The 18235-nt window shown below is 40.1% G+C and overlaps 1 protein-coding gene across 1 annotated transcript in view; it reads left to right on the top strand.

Annotated features, from left to right (window-relative positions):
- The window catches only part of LOC142333220 (uncharacterized), a 59499-nt gene that overhangs the window by 14245 nt on the left and 27019 nt on the right, over positions 1-18235 (top strand). The window contains exons 2-3 of the mRNA XM_075380204.1: positions 6358-6480; positions 15828-15957. Coding sequence (XP_075236319.1) covers positions 6358-6480; positions 15828-15957 — 253 coding nt within the window. The remainder of the gene's footprint in view (positions 1-6357; positions 6481-15827; positions 15958-18235) is intronic.

Below are 18235 nucleotides of genomic sequence, written 5' to 3'. Positions count from 1 at the left end.
ATTCCCCTATTCATAGCTTTAGATGTAAAAAATGCATTCGGTTCTATTAAGTGGGAATCAATAAATAGGGCATTAGTGGAAAAAGGTCCTTATTTAAGAAGGCAGATAGGGGAATACCTCTCAAACAGAGAATGCTTGGTGGAGACGCAGAGTGAGTGCCTACGTTTCAATATTTATGGCGGTGTGCCACAGGGGTCTGTACTGGGACCCTTACTCTGGATACTGGCCTTCGATGGGATATTAAGACTAGATTATCAGGATGGGGTACAAGTAATTGCCTATGCCGATGACCTGGCGATACTCATCAAGGGTAAAACAACTGTCGATGTACAAGAGAGTGCTAACAACACGTTACGGACGATAGATAATTGGTTGAAAGAGAGGGGACTCCAGCTGGCAATAGAAAAATGTAAATATATTATGTTCACAGGGAAGAGGATTTTAGACAGTCCGGCCATCCAAATTGGAAACCAACAAATAACAGAGGTCGAAAAGATTAAATACCTGGGTGTGACTTTTGAGAGGAATTGCCGGTTCACCCAGCATATAATAGACATATGTGCCAAAGGTGAACAGATGACTAAGAATTTGAATATAATAATGTCTTCGCAGAGAGCTCCAAGACCCACTAAGCGAAGGGCGATAGCGTCCACAGCGACATCTATGATGTTATATGCAGTACCAGTGTGGTGGCACTCAGTCAGGGTTAAAAGAAATTTGAACAGACTGGTTAGTACTCATAGGAGGCTGTTGCTGGGGGTTGTTTCAGCTTACAGGACGGTCTCCTATGAGGCGTTGTGCGTGTTGTCTGGGGTGCCACCAATAGACTTAATGGCCCTAAATAGAATCGAGAGGGCGCAAGGCCTCGAAGCAAATGAAGCAAAAGATAAACTTAGACATAGATGGCAAAACAGATGGCAGGAGGATGGACCAGCCAGACGCACGAAGGAGCTGATTCCAGATCTTACACTATGGTTAGACAGGGAACATGGTGAGTTAAATTATCATATCACGCAGTTTTTTACAGGTCATGGAAATTTCAATGAGTACCTCCATCGTGTTGGAAGAAGGCCAGGTCCAGAATGTATGTACTGTGAGAAAATTGACAATGCAGAACACACATTTTTCTGCTGCGAGAGGTGGGCAATTAAAAGGAGGAACTGTGGCATAATAGGTATGAGCCCAGCAGAGGTCCTAGAGCACATGTTGAGGAGCGAAATAAACTGGAAGAAGGTTACGGAATTTATAGTAGCAGTATTAACAGAGAAGGATATAGATGAAAGGCGACTAGGTTACTAGTGTAGAATAGGGTAGGGTGGACAGCCTCAGTGGTGAGAGATGGCACGCTGAGGTGTGTCGTTCTCAATGATCCACTGAGGACTCCAAGGGTTTAGATAGGTTCCGATGAAGAAGAAGTGTAAGAAAAGACCCGGTGCCACGGGTAGTCGTGGGTATGTCGTGGTTTCCAAATGGGCAAACAGAAAATCACTCAAAAGAGCTGACACCGGCAAGCCGACCTGCCATGCCGGACGTTCAGCCGGTAGGCGGAGAGGCTCGTTAGAGTTTACCAGACACTCCCCTGGGTGGCGCAATACCAACCAGTCGGACCGGCCCGGGGGAGTAGAGTGGAAAAAAAAAAAAAAAAAAAAAAAAAAAAAAAGGTTCTCAAGAAGTTGACCCATCGGGTTGGTCTAGTGGTGAACGCGTCTTCCCAAATTAACTGATCTGGAAGTCGAGAGTTCCAGCGTTCAAGTCCTAGAAAAGTCAGTTATTTTTACACGGATTTGAATACTAGATCGTGGATACCGATGTTGTTTGGTGGTTGGGTTTCAATTAACCAACATCTCAGGAATGGTCGAACTGAGACTGTAAAAGACTACACTTCATTTACACTCGTACATTTCATCCTCATTCGATTTCTGAAGTATTATATGAACGGTAGTTACCGGAGGCTAAATAGGAAAAAGAAGAAAAGGCCCCAAGAGGTCGAAGTTTAAAAATAAATATGTATTTTTTTTTAAACTTCCACCTCTTGGGGCGGGAACGTGCTCCAAGGGACTCAATGTAGTTACTTACCACTGAACACCTTCTTCCAACTTGGTACGGATGATCTTAACCAGCATTGTAGACACCGCCTGCCAAGATCGTTCGGTCTGAAGCATAGTCCCAATGATGTTTTCTGGGGTAAGCATGCCGAATTCTCCCTTACATGCTTCCCTATGCTTCAGGAACCGATCACACACGAACACCGTGTGTTCCGTCGTGTCTTACTCCCCGTAGTAATTGCAATCCAGCGGCAGCTAGGAAAGAACTTCCGCGCAATTCAATAGGGTACCCTCGAGTACTGGACGACTCCTACCAAATTTTGTGGTAACAGTTTTGTAACCGTCTTCCCAGATATCCTTGAAGGCATCGCAGAGTCCCTTTCAGTTCTGCCGTTTAGTCCTGGAGATTTTGTACTTCAGATCCTGCATAGTCCTTTTGAGTTCGTCCCGCCAATAAATATGGAGTTCGATATTACCCCTTCTATTGGCTTTCAGTCGTCTTCGCTTGGCGTTCATGCAAGATGTTCGTACAGATTCCGGCAATCCCCCAATAGGCAGGTTTCCTATGGTGGCCTGCCGAACCGCTCAGTTGAGTTTCCTTAAAGATATCAGCTGCAATGCCTGAGAGACTCAGGGTCCGTGAGGTCGATATCGCCTAGATGAGCCAGGAATTTGGCCTGGAAGGAGACCAAAATCTTCTGACAAACTTCAGGATGATGGGTCTTCTACTGCCTCCTCTCGAAAGGACTGATGGCATATAAATTTTCTGACTTAGGAGCATTGGAGTAGGATGAAAATAGTTGCCGAGTGTGGTTTACTAACAATAACTTAGTAATTATTTCATCCTTGGGTTTATATTTAATACAATAAATAAAAATTTAATGTAATTTACTTAATGTTAGAAAGAAATCCGTTGTTTAATTTTTAAAAAAATCATTTTATGCATTTTAATCATATTCAGTCAAGTTAAATAATGTAACTAAATATCTTAAATATCCTGTTAAAAATTTAGGTGTAAGTTTTTTTATAAACAAAAAGTTATATCACACCTGAAAAAAAAATCATTTTTTCATTTATTCTTAATTAAGTAGGTTGAAATAACACTAGTTACAGGAAAAATTTGCTTTCCTAAAGACTTTACTTTAAACCGTTTTAAATAATATATTTAAATATTTGGTTTTGTGCGTTTATCCTCTGAAAGCAGTTTAATTTTGTTACTGACATATAACATGAGTTTGCTCACTAATAAACACGATTCCATTGAATTCCTGCAGTTGCATGGGATTGTATCGGAAACCTGAAGATGTCGAATGAACATGCTTTTGAAACTGATAGTGTATGGTGTTGCATCAAATGAACTTGCATGTTGCATGAATGAACTTGCATCAATATGCATGTTTGGTACGTGGCTGAAAAATTTGAATCTCAGCTTCATGACAGTCATATATTTTCTATGTGGTTGGTGGCGTGAACTATCAAGTATTGCTCGATATCACCGTGAATCGGGTATAGATCTGAATACAGTAGTGTTTGACTGGAATGATTTCATCAGACAATTGTGTGCCAATTATATTGAATACTTCAGGCAAGGTAAAGTTGGAGGGAAACAATCAGGTCGTCAAAATTGATGAGACTCTGTTATCAAGGCACAAAATCATGCTGGTCACATCTACCCTCAACAATCTGTCCTTTGTTGAGCATATTTGCCCTGAAAACGGCTAATATTTCATTGTGAAATGTACTGACAGATCGATTCAAACCTTATTAACATTAATTACAGAATAATATTGTATTTGCATTGCTGATGTGCATATCAGAGATGCACTGGAAACAGAAGGGTTCTGCCATTATATTGTGAATCATCAATACCATTTCGTTAATCATTACTTTGTGAGTTAAATGAAATTGGGACTATGCTTCTGGGACCACTGAAATGGTGAAAAGCAAAGCTATGGGGAAGTCCCTGATACCACATGGAAATCCTACTTCGTTGAATTCATGTAGCATCACATGAATAATTATTATATAGGGGAGGAGAACCCGTTGTAGAGAATACTCGATGCAATAAAGAATATCAGGGTCACCTGAAGTGTCCATGTAGCTGTCTGTAAGTAAATTTTCTCTGATATTTATGTTGAAATAATGTTGCAGTATGTAAATTAACAATAAATACAGAAATTTGTTTGAAAAAGTCACTGATTTGATGGAAATAAGTGGTGGCACTGGTATTTGATACAAAAAGATTCTCCTAAAAAATTATATTTTCTTAAAAGCTGTGAGAAAACTAAACTTTTCTTTTTAATAACAAAAATTATAAATTTGCTTTAGTTGTATTTATTAGTTGCTTGAGTATAGTGTAAAATTTCTTTGTACAATATTGTTTAAAAATGTACAAGATGATTAAGCAGACAATATAGCAAGCAAGATGTTAAAAAAATTGATGTATGTGTGTGCATGCACACACACATACATACATATATGGGACATGTTTTTTTTAAGGAAGGGTATTTCATTTTTTAGGAAACATGAAGTGTTCGTGTAGGACATTTATTTAGATTATTAATCATTTGTAAATAATATTCCAGTCATATTCACTTTAAGTAGTTGTTTCTTAATGGCGTAACAAATCTTCTCAAATCCACAAAGAATTTGCATACATAAAAAGTGTTATGAGAAAAGATAAAATTTGAAAATTGTGTTATTTGTTTTGAGAAGGCAGGGCAAATGTTCACAATGAAGTATGTACGGGGTTGCCCATTTCTGATAAACATTTGTTAATAAAAGTGGATGAGAAATTCGTGAAAGTGATTCCACTATTACCAGATGAATTTCCAAACATTGTGGGTTAAGTGATTTACAAAATTTTAACAAAGAACTGAGAGTTACAGAAGGTTGTGTGCCATATGATTGCCTAAAAGTTGACAGATAGACAGAAGGAAAACACTACACCTCTAAACATTTTCTCTGGACTATTAGAATGAAGGAGAAGAACTTCTTAACTATTTTCTGACAAGATGAGACTTGGATGTTGTATGGTATTCCTTTTAGCAAAAGAGCAGTCAATGCAGTGATGGCATTATTTCTTTGACCCAAACAGTTTAAACAAGAATATTCAGAAAGGAACCTATAGCCATTAATTTCTGGGACAACAAAGTGATATTACTTATTGAGTTTCTTGATCATTGAAATTCGGTCAGTATACAATTATAGTGTATTGAGCAATGTTTAATAAACTTTGATGTGCTATTCAGAACAAAAAAATAAAAAAAGGTCTTCTGTTTAATGTAATAGAATTTTGTATCTACTCAGAACCCTCAATTGCACGCTGCAACAAAAGTGGTTTAGTTATAAAAGCGACTTGGCTGGGAAATCATTGAATATCCTCTGTGCAGTCCTGACCTTGCGTCTAGTGATCATTATATATTTCGTAATTTAAATCAATGGCTTTGCATTGCAGAGGTTTGAAATAATAAGGAACTGGAAAAGAAAGTAATTATTTGTTTAAAATAATGAAGGGGAAATATTTCAAAGGTGAATAACAAAGATAGTAGAACATTATGAAAATGTTTTGTAGTGAATGACAAAAAGATTGTAGCAGAAAATAAGACAGTTGTTTTTATAGCTACAGTGTAGAAATTCAATACTTAATCATCACAGAGGGTGGGTAGGGAAAGGTTCACCGTGGTAAAAAAAGCTCACATGAATCGGGCAAATATGAAGGGGATGCTAGTGATATATTTTTTATTTTGGTGGTAGAAAGATTTATCCCATTATGAATTCGTTCCACATGGTCAGAAAGTAAACAGGAAGCTTTAAGTTTGAGGGCTGGTATATGCACTAAAAGTTTTGAGCTGGAAATTGAAATTTGGAAATACACCATGATAATATGCTAATGTGTTTCTTCCTATATGGCATTATCTGACAAGACACGTGACAATCATGTCTCCCTCATCCTACTCCATAGAATTTTTTATTTATAATAATTTTTAAACCATAAACATGATGAAGAAAAGTATATTTCAGCAGCTGTGCATCATTCAAAAAATGTTCCGAAAGTGGAAAAAGAGTTGGGAGTAGTGTTCTGTGTTCTGTGAGTAGTAATAAAGATTACTTTGAAGGAGACAGGGCTGTATAAAGCTGCACATATGTTAATAAAGTTTTTGGTTGTACAAGTTCAATTTTTTTTTTTTAATATCTATGTCTAGTCTGAAAAATGGGCAATGCTGTTGCAGATACTTGAAGCTTGATACCATTATATTAATTAAATCTGCACTGAAATTTTTTTAAATGTATTTTTCTTTATTTCTTTCAGGAATATTTGCACTTTTTGACTGATATAGATTGGAATTATGAATGTTTGGATGGTATTACAGAAAGTGGTACCACAATTTATACTTCTGAATTAAATGCAAAATATCTGAGAGATCATTGTACCGTAAGTATTTATAATAAACTAATATTTAAAAATAGTATTAGCTTAAGTAACTTAGACAAACTTTTCTTTTTGAAATCTACATATTTGTCTTTTTTAAAGATTATATCTGTTTTATTCTTTCCTATCCTCTGAATTATATTGGGTTAGCCATTCAAGCACATAGTACCAAGTGTTGATGTTTTGTAACATTAACTCATCTAGATTTGAGTTTTATTGTCGTTTTCTATATTTTTTCCATATTTAAAAAATATTTGGATTAGTACATCATCAACTTCTTTTATTGATGTACAAGGTTCATTCAATAATAAGGAGAAAAATAATGAAGAAGAGGAGGAGGAAGAGGAAGAAGAATATGGCTTTGAGTTTGAAGAAGGATATATAGTATTCAGATACTTTGAAAAGGTTAAAAGAACTGCAGCTATTCTGTGGCAAAATGACTGGTATACTTAGTGTGGTTTCTCAGGGTATTTTGTTTGTGAAAAGTCAATCAGCCAAGCAGCAATGTTTGCAGAGACTCTCCTTGACTATTGGAAAAAAATAAAGAAAGACACTCTATACAATATTTTTTCTGTTCATTGTAAGTTTTGCATCTATTAATTCTTAGCAGAAATAAAGACAGTAAATGAATAAGGTAATACAGTGTTTTATTTTATCTCAGTATGTCCATTATATGCCTATTCATGGTTTAATTCTTCTTTAGTATAGGCTTACCTTCATTAACTGGAAATTTATCTTTAACAGAACCTTTTGCAAGACTTGTTCATTTCCACTAAAGAAAGGTTTTACTGTACTTTTCTGTACTCTAGCAATCACAAACTTGTGATCTCATATACAAAATTAATTAGTATTAGTATTACAAAATTAATTAAGCTGCATAACAGTATACACTATATCAAGAACACTACACAATTTACTCCCCATATTCCCTTACAAAAACAATTAGAACAACATATTCCCTTACACAAAAACATTCTACACTATAATTTCTTACACATACACTTGGTGATGTGACACGTTATGAAACAAGTGCAACCCAAGGTGGAAACTATCATGCCGAGGGGTGAATGGCTCTATGTAGTGAGTCTCAAACGATGTCCTCTGGCCACTTGGTGAACCCAGTTGTATTTAGCTCTAGCTCCAGTACACGTGCCCTCTGCTGGAGTGGTTTGTTATGTCACCATCACTCATGGGACCAAAATTTCAACTCCACAAACAAATTTGATGATGGTTGCTGGTCCATCTGAAAAACCATAAAATTTTTTGTCTAGTGAAAAGGCCTCGGTCAGCTTTGTCTGACAAGGATAATAATCCTGCAGAAGAGACTACATTAAATTCTAAAGCATCGATTCTAAAGTATAAAAACATTCGTTTTGTTGTTCTTTGGAATAATTACGAGGGTGGATTCCTCCAAAAGATGTCGCCTTTACTGATTAACAAAGTTGTAACCAACCAGTTCAAGTGGTTCTTCGAAGAACATAGAAAAATTACGAGATGAAACGATTCTAATAGAAACTTTTAATGATGAGCAGAGCTGCTCTTTGTTATGTCTTAGCAGTATGGGCAAACATAAGTGCCATATAAACATAAGTGCGGGATGGTATAAGACCCTAAATACCAGCCAGGAGTAATTTTTTGCTGTAATTTTCTGGAGATGGATATAATTGAAATAGCTGATAAACTTCATAACCAGGAAGTTGTGGAGGTGAGAAGAATAAAGAAATGACAGAACAGAGTGGAAGAACCTATACCTTCCCTTATATTAACATTTAATCTTCTGGTACCACCAGAGAAAATTAAAGTGGGTTACTTGTTGGCTCGGTTGCGACCTTTCATCTTCAACCCATGATGATGTTTCCAATGCCAAAAATATGGTCATATCACATTGTCTTGTTCAAAAACTGCAATTGCGCTCAATGTGCCAAAGAAGGTCACGACACTAACTGCCAGGAGGAAGAAAGATGTGCTAACTGTGGGGGTACACATTCAGCTCGATTTGAGTTGCCCAGCTTTTAAAGAAGAGAAGGCAGTGTTAAAAATCTGTACTGAGCAAAAGCTTTCTTTCCCAGCTGCCTGAAGAGAATATAAAAAGACACTTAGCTCTCGAAATCTCGTTAAACCAGATGAACCTTTGCTGCTGTGACATCAAGTAAAGCTCCTGTAAATGCATGCATCCAACAGTGAGGATCCTGGAGTGAGCTGGAAAAGATTGTTCAGATGTGATCAAGTGGCTTTACTTACTGAAACTATTTCTGAGTTAACGAAGATAACTAAGAAGTTGGTAGTTACAGCTAGTGAAACTTCTAATACTAGTGGGATCCCTCTGAAAGTTCCTGCCCCTAAAGTTTTACCTTTTCATACAGGAATAAATACAGTTGGTGGTAAACCACCAAATAAGCTCCCTGTTAAGTGAACTCACACAACCACCTCCTCTGCGATGTCGTCTGTAACCAACTACCATCTTTCAAAATCTCCCCCTCCAACACCACGCATACTGAAGGATATGGTAGAGGAACCGTCCGAAACCAGGGCATCGGAGTTTTTTAAAACAAAAAATTCAAGAAAGAAAAACTGGATCACCTATAACTAATTTTTTCATATATTTATCATTATTTCTGGGTCTCTATGTCTTATCTCTTTAACGTCATCCTCTTACGTCCCTGATACTTGAAAATGCTAGTAGAATATATCCCACAAACATCAGGAAACCCTAGACGTCCTTCTGTTCGTTGGTGGATTGATGATTGCCAAAATGCTATTAGTAAATGACGGCAGGCACTGCGCAAATTTAACCGCAGGCCTACAAATGAATATCTAGATTTGTACCGTAAGGCTAGAGTGGTATGTCGTCGGGTATTCTTGGATGCTAGGAGGAAGTTATGGAAATACGTGGACACCATCTCACGCACTACTCCCACGTCTACTGTGTAGAAAAAGAAACGTGCAGTTTGCAGATTACGAATACAGTCTATTCTCAGCCTTATTTATGAAGGAGAACTCTTTTCATCACGTTCTGCCATAGCAAGTAACTTTGTAGAAGGTTTCTGTTCGGTGTCCCTCATCTCATCATACAGTAATGAATTTCAGAGGTACAAATTACAGATACTATAGTTAAACGTTGGTGATCGCTTCTTGGTCCCTGGCTCCGTACTGTGAACTTGTTTTGCAATATCGGTGCGATTTTTTTTTGTAAGAACAGTGTTCTATGTATACGTCGTTGGGGATGTACAACGATCGGTCCTAAGTCAAGGGTTTATTTAAGCGTAAAGTTGTGTACATAAGAGAACTAGGACTAAATTTGGTTGTTGCGATCAACATGTTTGGTGGTATGTTGTGTTTATTTGCCACGAATTTCGAGACATTCATGTAATTGGCTCATAATGTAGTTAAGTAGAACTAGCGCGAACCCCGCGGCCTAGTTCTACTTTACTAGACGTGGGGTTCGCGCTTCCGTGAGCTCGGTTAGCTAGTTCAGAGGGATACGATGTAGGACATTCAAGATGTCCGGACGAGGCGTACAGCGAAGACAATAAGCTGAGTTATTAAATCACCGATGGAAATGTCTACAGAGACATTTACATCGGTGGCATCCCAACGAGGCCGGCTTATTATTAAGATGTAAAAAGTCAGAGGGCGATAGATGACTCCCGTTAAAGCCCAACAGGGCAATGATCGGGGGGGGGGGGGGTGTCGACTGGAACGTCACTGGGCGGGTGTTCCCCTACGGGGTGGTTAGTCAACCTACGTTGCTGCGGAGTGCAAACAAAACAGCGATGTAGTGTGTTGCAGTAGTGCCACCGTCGCCTAAATAACAACGTTTCGTTTGTATATCGGTGTCCCTATTCGTAGTTCGTGAGGCCAAGGAAAGTTTCAGATCCTCTGGCAGGTTCGAGAAGCGATATCGCTCCAACGTCGCCGGTGGTCATATAGGAGATTTTAGCTTTTGACTTCTCGAGTGGGTTGTGTGAGAACGGACGGCCCATCTCAAGGAAGAAATTGTAGAACGCGCACCTAGGTGATAGATTCATTCAGACTGTGAACGTAGTGCCTGGCATCACGTTACAGTAGGTGCTTTTTATTTTAAGCTGCGATGGAGAAATCCGGGGGAGGTTGCTTGGAGGACTTGGTTGATCTTGGCAAGGACTTGGTAGCCGAGGAACCCTTCCAGTTGAGAAGGTCAATCGGCAGGTCTCCGCCGAGGCCCCGGTTCTCCGCAAAGAAGGTCTCCGCAGGGGTAGTCGAGCGCCTTAGTGCTGCGGATTGCACTAAATATCCGGCCGAAACCTCTGTCACGAGTTGTGCGCGGAAGACTGCGGTCGGATCCGCACAAGGAGTGCGCGGTAATAGGGGGAAAGCCAAGCTCGAAGGGCGGCTTCCCGCGATGTCTGGGAAGGCAAAATGCAGCGGTACGGTGATCTGCTCTGAGTGGGAGGTTGCCGGAGGGAAGCTTTTTTTTCCTGTTCAGCCTCCGGTAATTATGCACGGTCAAAATTTGTTAGTGGATATGGCCGTCGAAGATTTCTTTCGGGAAACCAAGCTGGTTCAGTAGCTGGAAAGGAAGGAAACCCTTCCCATTTATTGACTCATAAGCCTCTTGCCTGATCAGTAATTGCTGCTCTGGGAAAACATCGATGTGAACTGTTTTCTAAATCGAGGTCAGTATGGCTTCAGGAAAGGGCTAGGCACCGAGGATTGCATCTTAAGTACTAGTGCCGAGGTGGAAATCTCCGACTGTAAATATGTTCTGGCAATCTTTATTGGCATAGAGGCAGCATTTTCTTCCTTGTCTTGGAGTTTTGTTCTCTATGATTGGTTTGCTTGGCAGTTTTCCCGCCACCATCCCATTCAGTCGTCCTAAAACATAAAACCGAATGTCTGTACCTTTACCTCTAAGTTCAGGGTGGTTCGGTCTTTGGTGCCCCATAGAGCACGGCAGTCAAACATCACGTGTTCATTTGACTTGACCTCCCCCCATACGCACATCTCATCTGCTGCCAGGCGGAACAGATATTGGTTCAAGTTAGCGTGGTTGGTGAGCACCCGGGCACCCGTTGCCCTTAATAATGAGCTCGAGGCATACCATCCTCCAAAACCTTGTATAAACATATATACAAGGATGTTCTCTTAGTCGTGGTGTCCCATTCCAACTGCCATGCTTCCATCGCAAGGTTCTGTAGCCTCTTCTGCTGGTGGGAGATAAGCAACTGAACGAAATTTAGATCTGATGCTTTGTGATCACCGTTCCGCTCCGGTACTGGACTGACGCGAAACCATATCCTAAATACCTTGACCTATCGGCCTCTTCGCAATCTCCACACGGCTGCCTGAACTTTCACCACTAAATCGGGAGAGCCTTTCCCATTACAGTGGGGGCCTCGTAGGTGGTTGTTTTAAAAACACCAGTGCATACAATTCGAAGACACCTCGGTACACCATTTACATTTGACGGCCCGACCGACAACTCATAGATTTTCCGAGCAACCTCCTAAGTTTATTCATCACTGAGACAGTGTCCGCCGCTACATGCCCAATGTGGTTGCTAAACAGTTACTTTTCATCAAACAAAATACCTAGATACTTATGAACTCTAACTGGGCTGATTACACTGCCTTTATATTTAATATAGGGGTTGCGACTGTACGATAATTTGTCTGTTCCCTTGAGAAGCACGTACTTCGTCTTGGGCATCTTTAAATTTTGAATGTTCATCCTGCCCTCTGTGGTTGACACTGCCTTCTAAAAGGCCGTGACCCTTTCTGGGAATGTCAGTCCCAGAAATCCGTCGAATAATAGATTCCATAGCAAGGGTGTGAGAACGGAACCCTGCGGGCTTTCTCTGGTGACTGCTTTTTCCACAACTAGGAGTGCATCCTTAAACAGAGCCGTTCGGTTAGACAAATAGTCACGTACCACGTCCTGCAGGACTACGGGAGCATTGCGGCGTTCCAACTCAGAGAACAGAACTCCAACACAAGGAAGGGAATGCTGGCTCTATATCAGTAAAAATTGCCAAAACATATTTACATTCGGTGCTTCTCGGCCTCTGGCCCTGTACTGTAAACTTGCAATTTGCATTTACTGTAGCGATTTCTTGGGTAGGACAGTGTTCTATGTACACGCCGCCGGGGCCGTACAACGATCGGTGGGAATTAGTCAACCTGCGTTGCTGCGAAGTGTTTCACGAAACAGCGGCGTAGTGTGTTGCAGGAGGGCCACCGTCGGCTAAATAAGGACGTTTTCTTTGTGTGTCAGTGTCCCCAATTCGTAGTTCGTGAGGCCAATAAACTTTCTGGATCCTCTGGCAGGTTCGGGAAGCGATTTCGTTCCGACCTAGCCGATGTCTGACTTAAGAGGTTTTAGCATTTGACTTTCGAGCGGGGTTACGTGAAAACAGGTAGCTTTGCTCGGAAAAGAAATTTGTTAAACGCTCACCTGGCCTTGAGAGGTGTTAGTTTCTTTCATGATGTGGACGTAGTGCCTGGCGTCCCAGTCGGTGACTGGCTCCCCCGGATTGCTCCGGGGGAGATTGCTTGGAGGACTTGGTTGGTTTTGCCCAAGACTTGGTGGCCGTTGACCCCTTCCAGCCGAGAAAGTCAATCGGCAGGTCTCCGCAGAAGCCTCGGTTCTCCGCAAGGAGGTCTCTGAGGTTTTCACAGGGAAGGTGAAGGTGCTGTGCCCTCGTGAAGCGAATTGCATAAAAAATCCGGCCGAATTTTTGTGCAATTGCCGAATTTGTCACGAGTTGTGCGGGCAAGGCTGTGACCGGAACTGCACAAGGAGTGTGCGGCAAGGAGGGGTGAGCCAAGCCTGAAGGGTGGCTGCCCACGAAGTTGAGGGAAGTGGAGGATGGAGGTGCAGTGATCGGCCATCGGCCCTAGGCGGGAGTTCTTGGGAGGTAAGTCTTCTGAGAAGCAGGTGAACTCTGGGTCTGAAGGTTTAGGGTGGATCGAGGAGATGCGGTCGGAGTGGACCAAAATCTCAAAAAAGAAGTTGAGTGTCTGGAGATTCGGCAGCTTGTCGACTCATTTGATTCAATGTGCATTGTTGGTGTCAGGTCTGGCATTAAAATATGACAGACTCACTTGCCTTGGACTTGGTTGTTTCACGACTGTCCGGCAAGGTGGACCAGGTTGTGGAGGGAGTCAGGGGCTTCAAGCCGGTGACGGGTGAAGCTGTGGGTGAACTCCACAAGTCTTTAAAACGGGTGGAGGAGAAGGTTAAGAAGACTGTCTCCTTCGCCGTAGTAGCTGCCGCGCCTGTGCCTAACCGGATTAGTCCACCGCTGCCAGTTCAGGCGCCGGCGGCTAAATTTAAGCGGGCTACCGTTAAGGTTGTTTCGCTAAAACCTCGTCCGGGGGCTTCGTCGTTAGCGACGGAGCTAACTCTGAAGAAGGTTCTGTGCTGTGCCCTCGTGAAGCGAATTGCACAAAAAATCCGGCTGAACCCTCTGTCACGAGTTGTGCGGGCAAGCACAGGCAAGGCTGCGACCGGAATTGCACAAGGAGTGCGCGGCAAGATGGGGCGAGCCAAGCCTGAAGGTCGGTTCCCCACGAAGTCAAGGGAAGTGGAGGATGGCGGTGCAGTGATCGGCCCTAGGCGGGAGATCTTGGGAGGTAAGCCTACTTACCTTCCCCCGTTCTGGACGGGGTGAATGTTATTCATTCTCATGGGGGACGGCTGCTCTCCGCAGTTGTTGTTGGCTCAGATTCATTGGGTGTCTTGGGTGCCCCAACGGTCGAAAGAGCAATTCACCGTCGTGCGAGTCTCGAGGGGTACGCTCGATGTCGTACTAGTGTCGGGATACTTCCAGCTTGGATGGAGTATCGATGAATTGCTGGCAAAGTTGGGCAGATTCTGGACGGTCTCCGGGGCACCAGAGTGCTGGTGGCTTGGACGCTAATGCCAAGTCTCCCGCCTGGGGTTCACCACTCACTTACCCCGGAGGCGCCGGTCTCGAACAGTTCGTCGAAGCCAGGAACCACTACTTGATTGATGATGCAGAACAACCGCCAACTTTATCTTCCGAACTGAGGGAAAGTTACATCGATCTCACTTTGATGACCGGCGGCTTGCTGCGAAGAACAAGTAGTTGGACTGTCTGGCCCGAGGCCAGTCTGAGCGATCATAGGGTTATATGATATTGTTTACGGAGGCGGTCAAGAGCTCCAGATTCGGGATGCCGATTCGGGAAGTCCTGTGCTTTGGGTCGCTTGAGCGTTGGGCTTTACGACGGTTACGTACCATAGTTCTCTGCTTTTCCGTTAAGTCTTCCGACCACCAATAAGCTGTATGTTCCCTGCCAGTACTTCTTGGAATTGCCCATTCCGCCGAGCTCATAATCACACAAGTTAGACTTTCCACAGCAAAATCAATGTCCCCAATGGGAGGAGCTGCCTTCCAGACCGGCAATTTCTGTCGCAGACCACTCCGAAACATTCCCTAAATTGCTTTCCTCATCTAACATAATCCGGGTTCTAAATTCCCGTGCATAAAATTTCCTGAGCTACTCCTTACAATATAATAATACACCAGCAATCTGTGGTCTCTACTGGATACATCCAACACTCGCCAATTGCTTATTTCCACAATGACCTTCGTCAAAGTGACGAAGTACCTAGCTGTTCTGTTTGATGAGAAGTTGCTGTTTAACAACCACGTTAGACAAGTTGCGGCGGACGCCGTCTCTGTGATGCACAAGCTTAGGAGGATTGCTCGAAAGGATTACGGCTGTCGGGCCGTCATTTGTATATGGTGTACGAGGTGGCCTCGAAAGTACGACCTGCGCCCAAATGGACGCATGTATTGGTTATTTTAGGCGGGAATTCTTTTCCCGCCTAAACTAACCTAAAATATTCTAAGGTTATTTATTGTCCAAAAAGACTGCCGAATACTAAGTAAAACAATTAAATTATAAAAAGTATAAACTTAACACTAATTGTAAACAAAATGAAAAATACAGTCCATCCAATTAATAAAAATGTACTTGCCCATATCATCAAAGAGAAATATATTGTAAACACTTACACAATAATCAACTTAGGTTAAGTAACCATTTATACAAAAACTTCAATAAGTCCTGACACTTATGCTTGTATAAAAAAAAATACTGCCCAACTAAAAAAATATATCCATTTACACAACAATTGAACTAAAAAAAAAAAAAAAAACACTAAACAGCTATAAAGTCAAAGCATATCACAGACATGTCTGACTACACCAGTATCTTTTAACCTCTCACCCTATAACAGTTTAATGAAAAATTACTGTTAAATAGTTGTGAAACATAGTTTTCAAATATTACCCACACTGTATTGAATAAAATTAATGTGATTGGTGTTGTTTTGTTTTAGAAACATGAAAGCTGGTTTGTTGGTCTCTCAGAAGGAAAATGGCATTTATTGGCCACTAAAAGAAAACCCATTAAAGTAATGACAGCCATGTCACAGTACAGTCCTGGATCGGTTATATTTCTTTTTCAAGGTAAGCACCTTTTATCAGACAATAGTTTGTTTGCATTTTTTCTACTTGTAAAGCTGTTAATATTTTTTACTCTATCAAATATAGCATTGCTTAATGAAAGTGCTTTTGTGTGTTTGTGTTTTTGTACAGGTTGTTTGGTATTTATGTAATAGTTAGACTGGATGGTACTATTTGAAATTGTTGTATGTGGCAAAGTACCTTTGCTTTGATGTAGTCTTAGTTGATAGGTGTCCATAGTTTATTTTGGGAAAACACTGTTATTTGCAGAATTTTTATATATTAATCTTGCAAATATAAAAAAGATTTACTTTAATCATTTAAAAAAATTAATTAATTAATTAATTAATAAAAATTAATCTTCGTAATTAATTCATCATTCGCCCAAAGGTTTGTCAGTTATTTCTCTCTTTGTTATGTATATTAGCTCCTAATTTCTAAATGTAGTGTACACCATTGTTTCATGTTAGCTTCACTCATTACTCTCTGTAAAATTAATAAAGTTGGCAGTGGATTTCAACAGTTTTCTGACCGGAATCTTTTTATCGAGCATGCTTCATAGCTGGTAGGATTTTCAATTGCAGGACACAAGAGTTGTTCAGTGATTAAATAGATAAATAGCAACAGCAGAAACACTTTAATAGAATTAACTGAAACTGAAACTGTGTGTGATTTAAGTTTGTACTCCTGAGATAGAAAATATCAATGTTCAAAAAATAATTCAATTATTACTGTATCTTCTTTATGTTTGTTCAGCTTGTAACATTTACTGTGGAACAACAGGATTGTGGGATAAGATTTCTATTTTCTGAAGGTGTAAAATTATACTGAAATTAATATGCTATTAAATTAAAAGTAAAAAGTATATTAACTATGTAAATTTTTATAAATTGGTTGAACAGTTTAAATCGAACAAAACAAGTGTCAGTGATTTTCATCATAGTGAAGGTTTGGTGGAAGTTTCAACTACATTTTGCAAAATCGCATTGTTGATCTTATACCTGAATCCATTTTGACTAGTTTCAGTGTGATGTGTGTACGTGCATGTGTATGTGCTTATTTATCTCACAGAACTCAAAAACAATTAGCCATAGGGTGTTGAAATTTTGGATTTAGGACTGTTGTAACATCTAGTTGTTCACCTTCCCTTTTCATTGCAATCTACTGAGCCAAAAAAGCCCAAAATCAAAAAAAATTGGATTTTTGATTTTTTCTTTACTGCAATAATATGCCCTCATTGAGGGCTTTTCAGCAATATATCAGAAGTGGTACTTATATTCTTTGGTTTCAGAGTTAAAGCCAAATAAAATTTTAAATAATGAAATACTTGTATCTTACAAGAGGAAGGCACATCGGTTCAAATTTGACTTCATTTCCTTTTTTTAATTTTTTTTTTTTTTTAATTAAATATATTGAATTATTAATAATTATTAACCTTTGATTGTAAAAAAATGTTTTACAATAAATAATAATTCAGTAATAACAATTTTTCTTCTAAAATGCTGGCAGACAAGTATTTGGATGTTCTATAGTATTAGTTTTTGTATGATACAGAGTTGAGGTTTGGACATTCATCAGAGACATTGTCATAATACTGCGACTTATCTAGAAATTAAGTTCTAGTGAGTCTTTTAAAAAATCATTGCATTCCAATGTACTGGTTACAGTACATTTTATACATGTAGTTTTTTTTTACATCGATTTTGCAATTGTTTAAGCGTTAATTATAGCAGGGCATAAGGAATTGTATCCCTTTATTGTGGTAAGATACCATCTGTGTTAATGGCTTCATCGAAACCATATGTTGTTGGCATGTTTGATGTTTTTATCATGGTTGTTAATCACCAATGGAAGATTTCAGATGCTGGAATAGATTAAAATCATTTCTGACTGAAGTACATGAAATTTTGTATTTTGGCAGTAGAGTTGATGAACATTGTGATGAATCAACACAACAACCCGGTAAGTGTGCCATGCTGCTTATTCTGGATTGCATGATAAGCAGATATGCAGGGTTGGTTCCGTGGATTTTTTAATTGACACTATATATTTTGCACTCTTTCAAAGTCTTGTACAGTGCAACTGCCACATTGTGTGTGATATTCCCCTATAGTTTCCCTGGCATTTTGTAAAACACCTACAACAAAGAGATCTTTCTAGGTCCTATACAATGCAACTGCCACATTGTGTGTGATATTCCCCTATAGTTTCCCTGGCATTTTGTAAAACACCTACAACAAAGAGATCTTTCTAGGTCCTATACAATGCAACTGCCACAGTG

This window comes from Lycorma delicatula, chromosome 12, assembly GCF_047948215.1.
Source record: "Lycorma delicatula isolate Av1 chromosome 12, ASM4794821v1, whole genome shotgun sequence".
Taxonomy (NCBI): Eukaryota; Metazoa; Arthropoda; class Insecta; order Hemiptera; family Fulgoridae; genus Lycorma; species Lycorma delicatula.
This window is presented reverse-complemented; position numbering and strand designations above follow the sequence as displayed.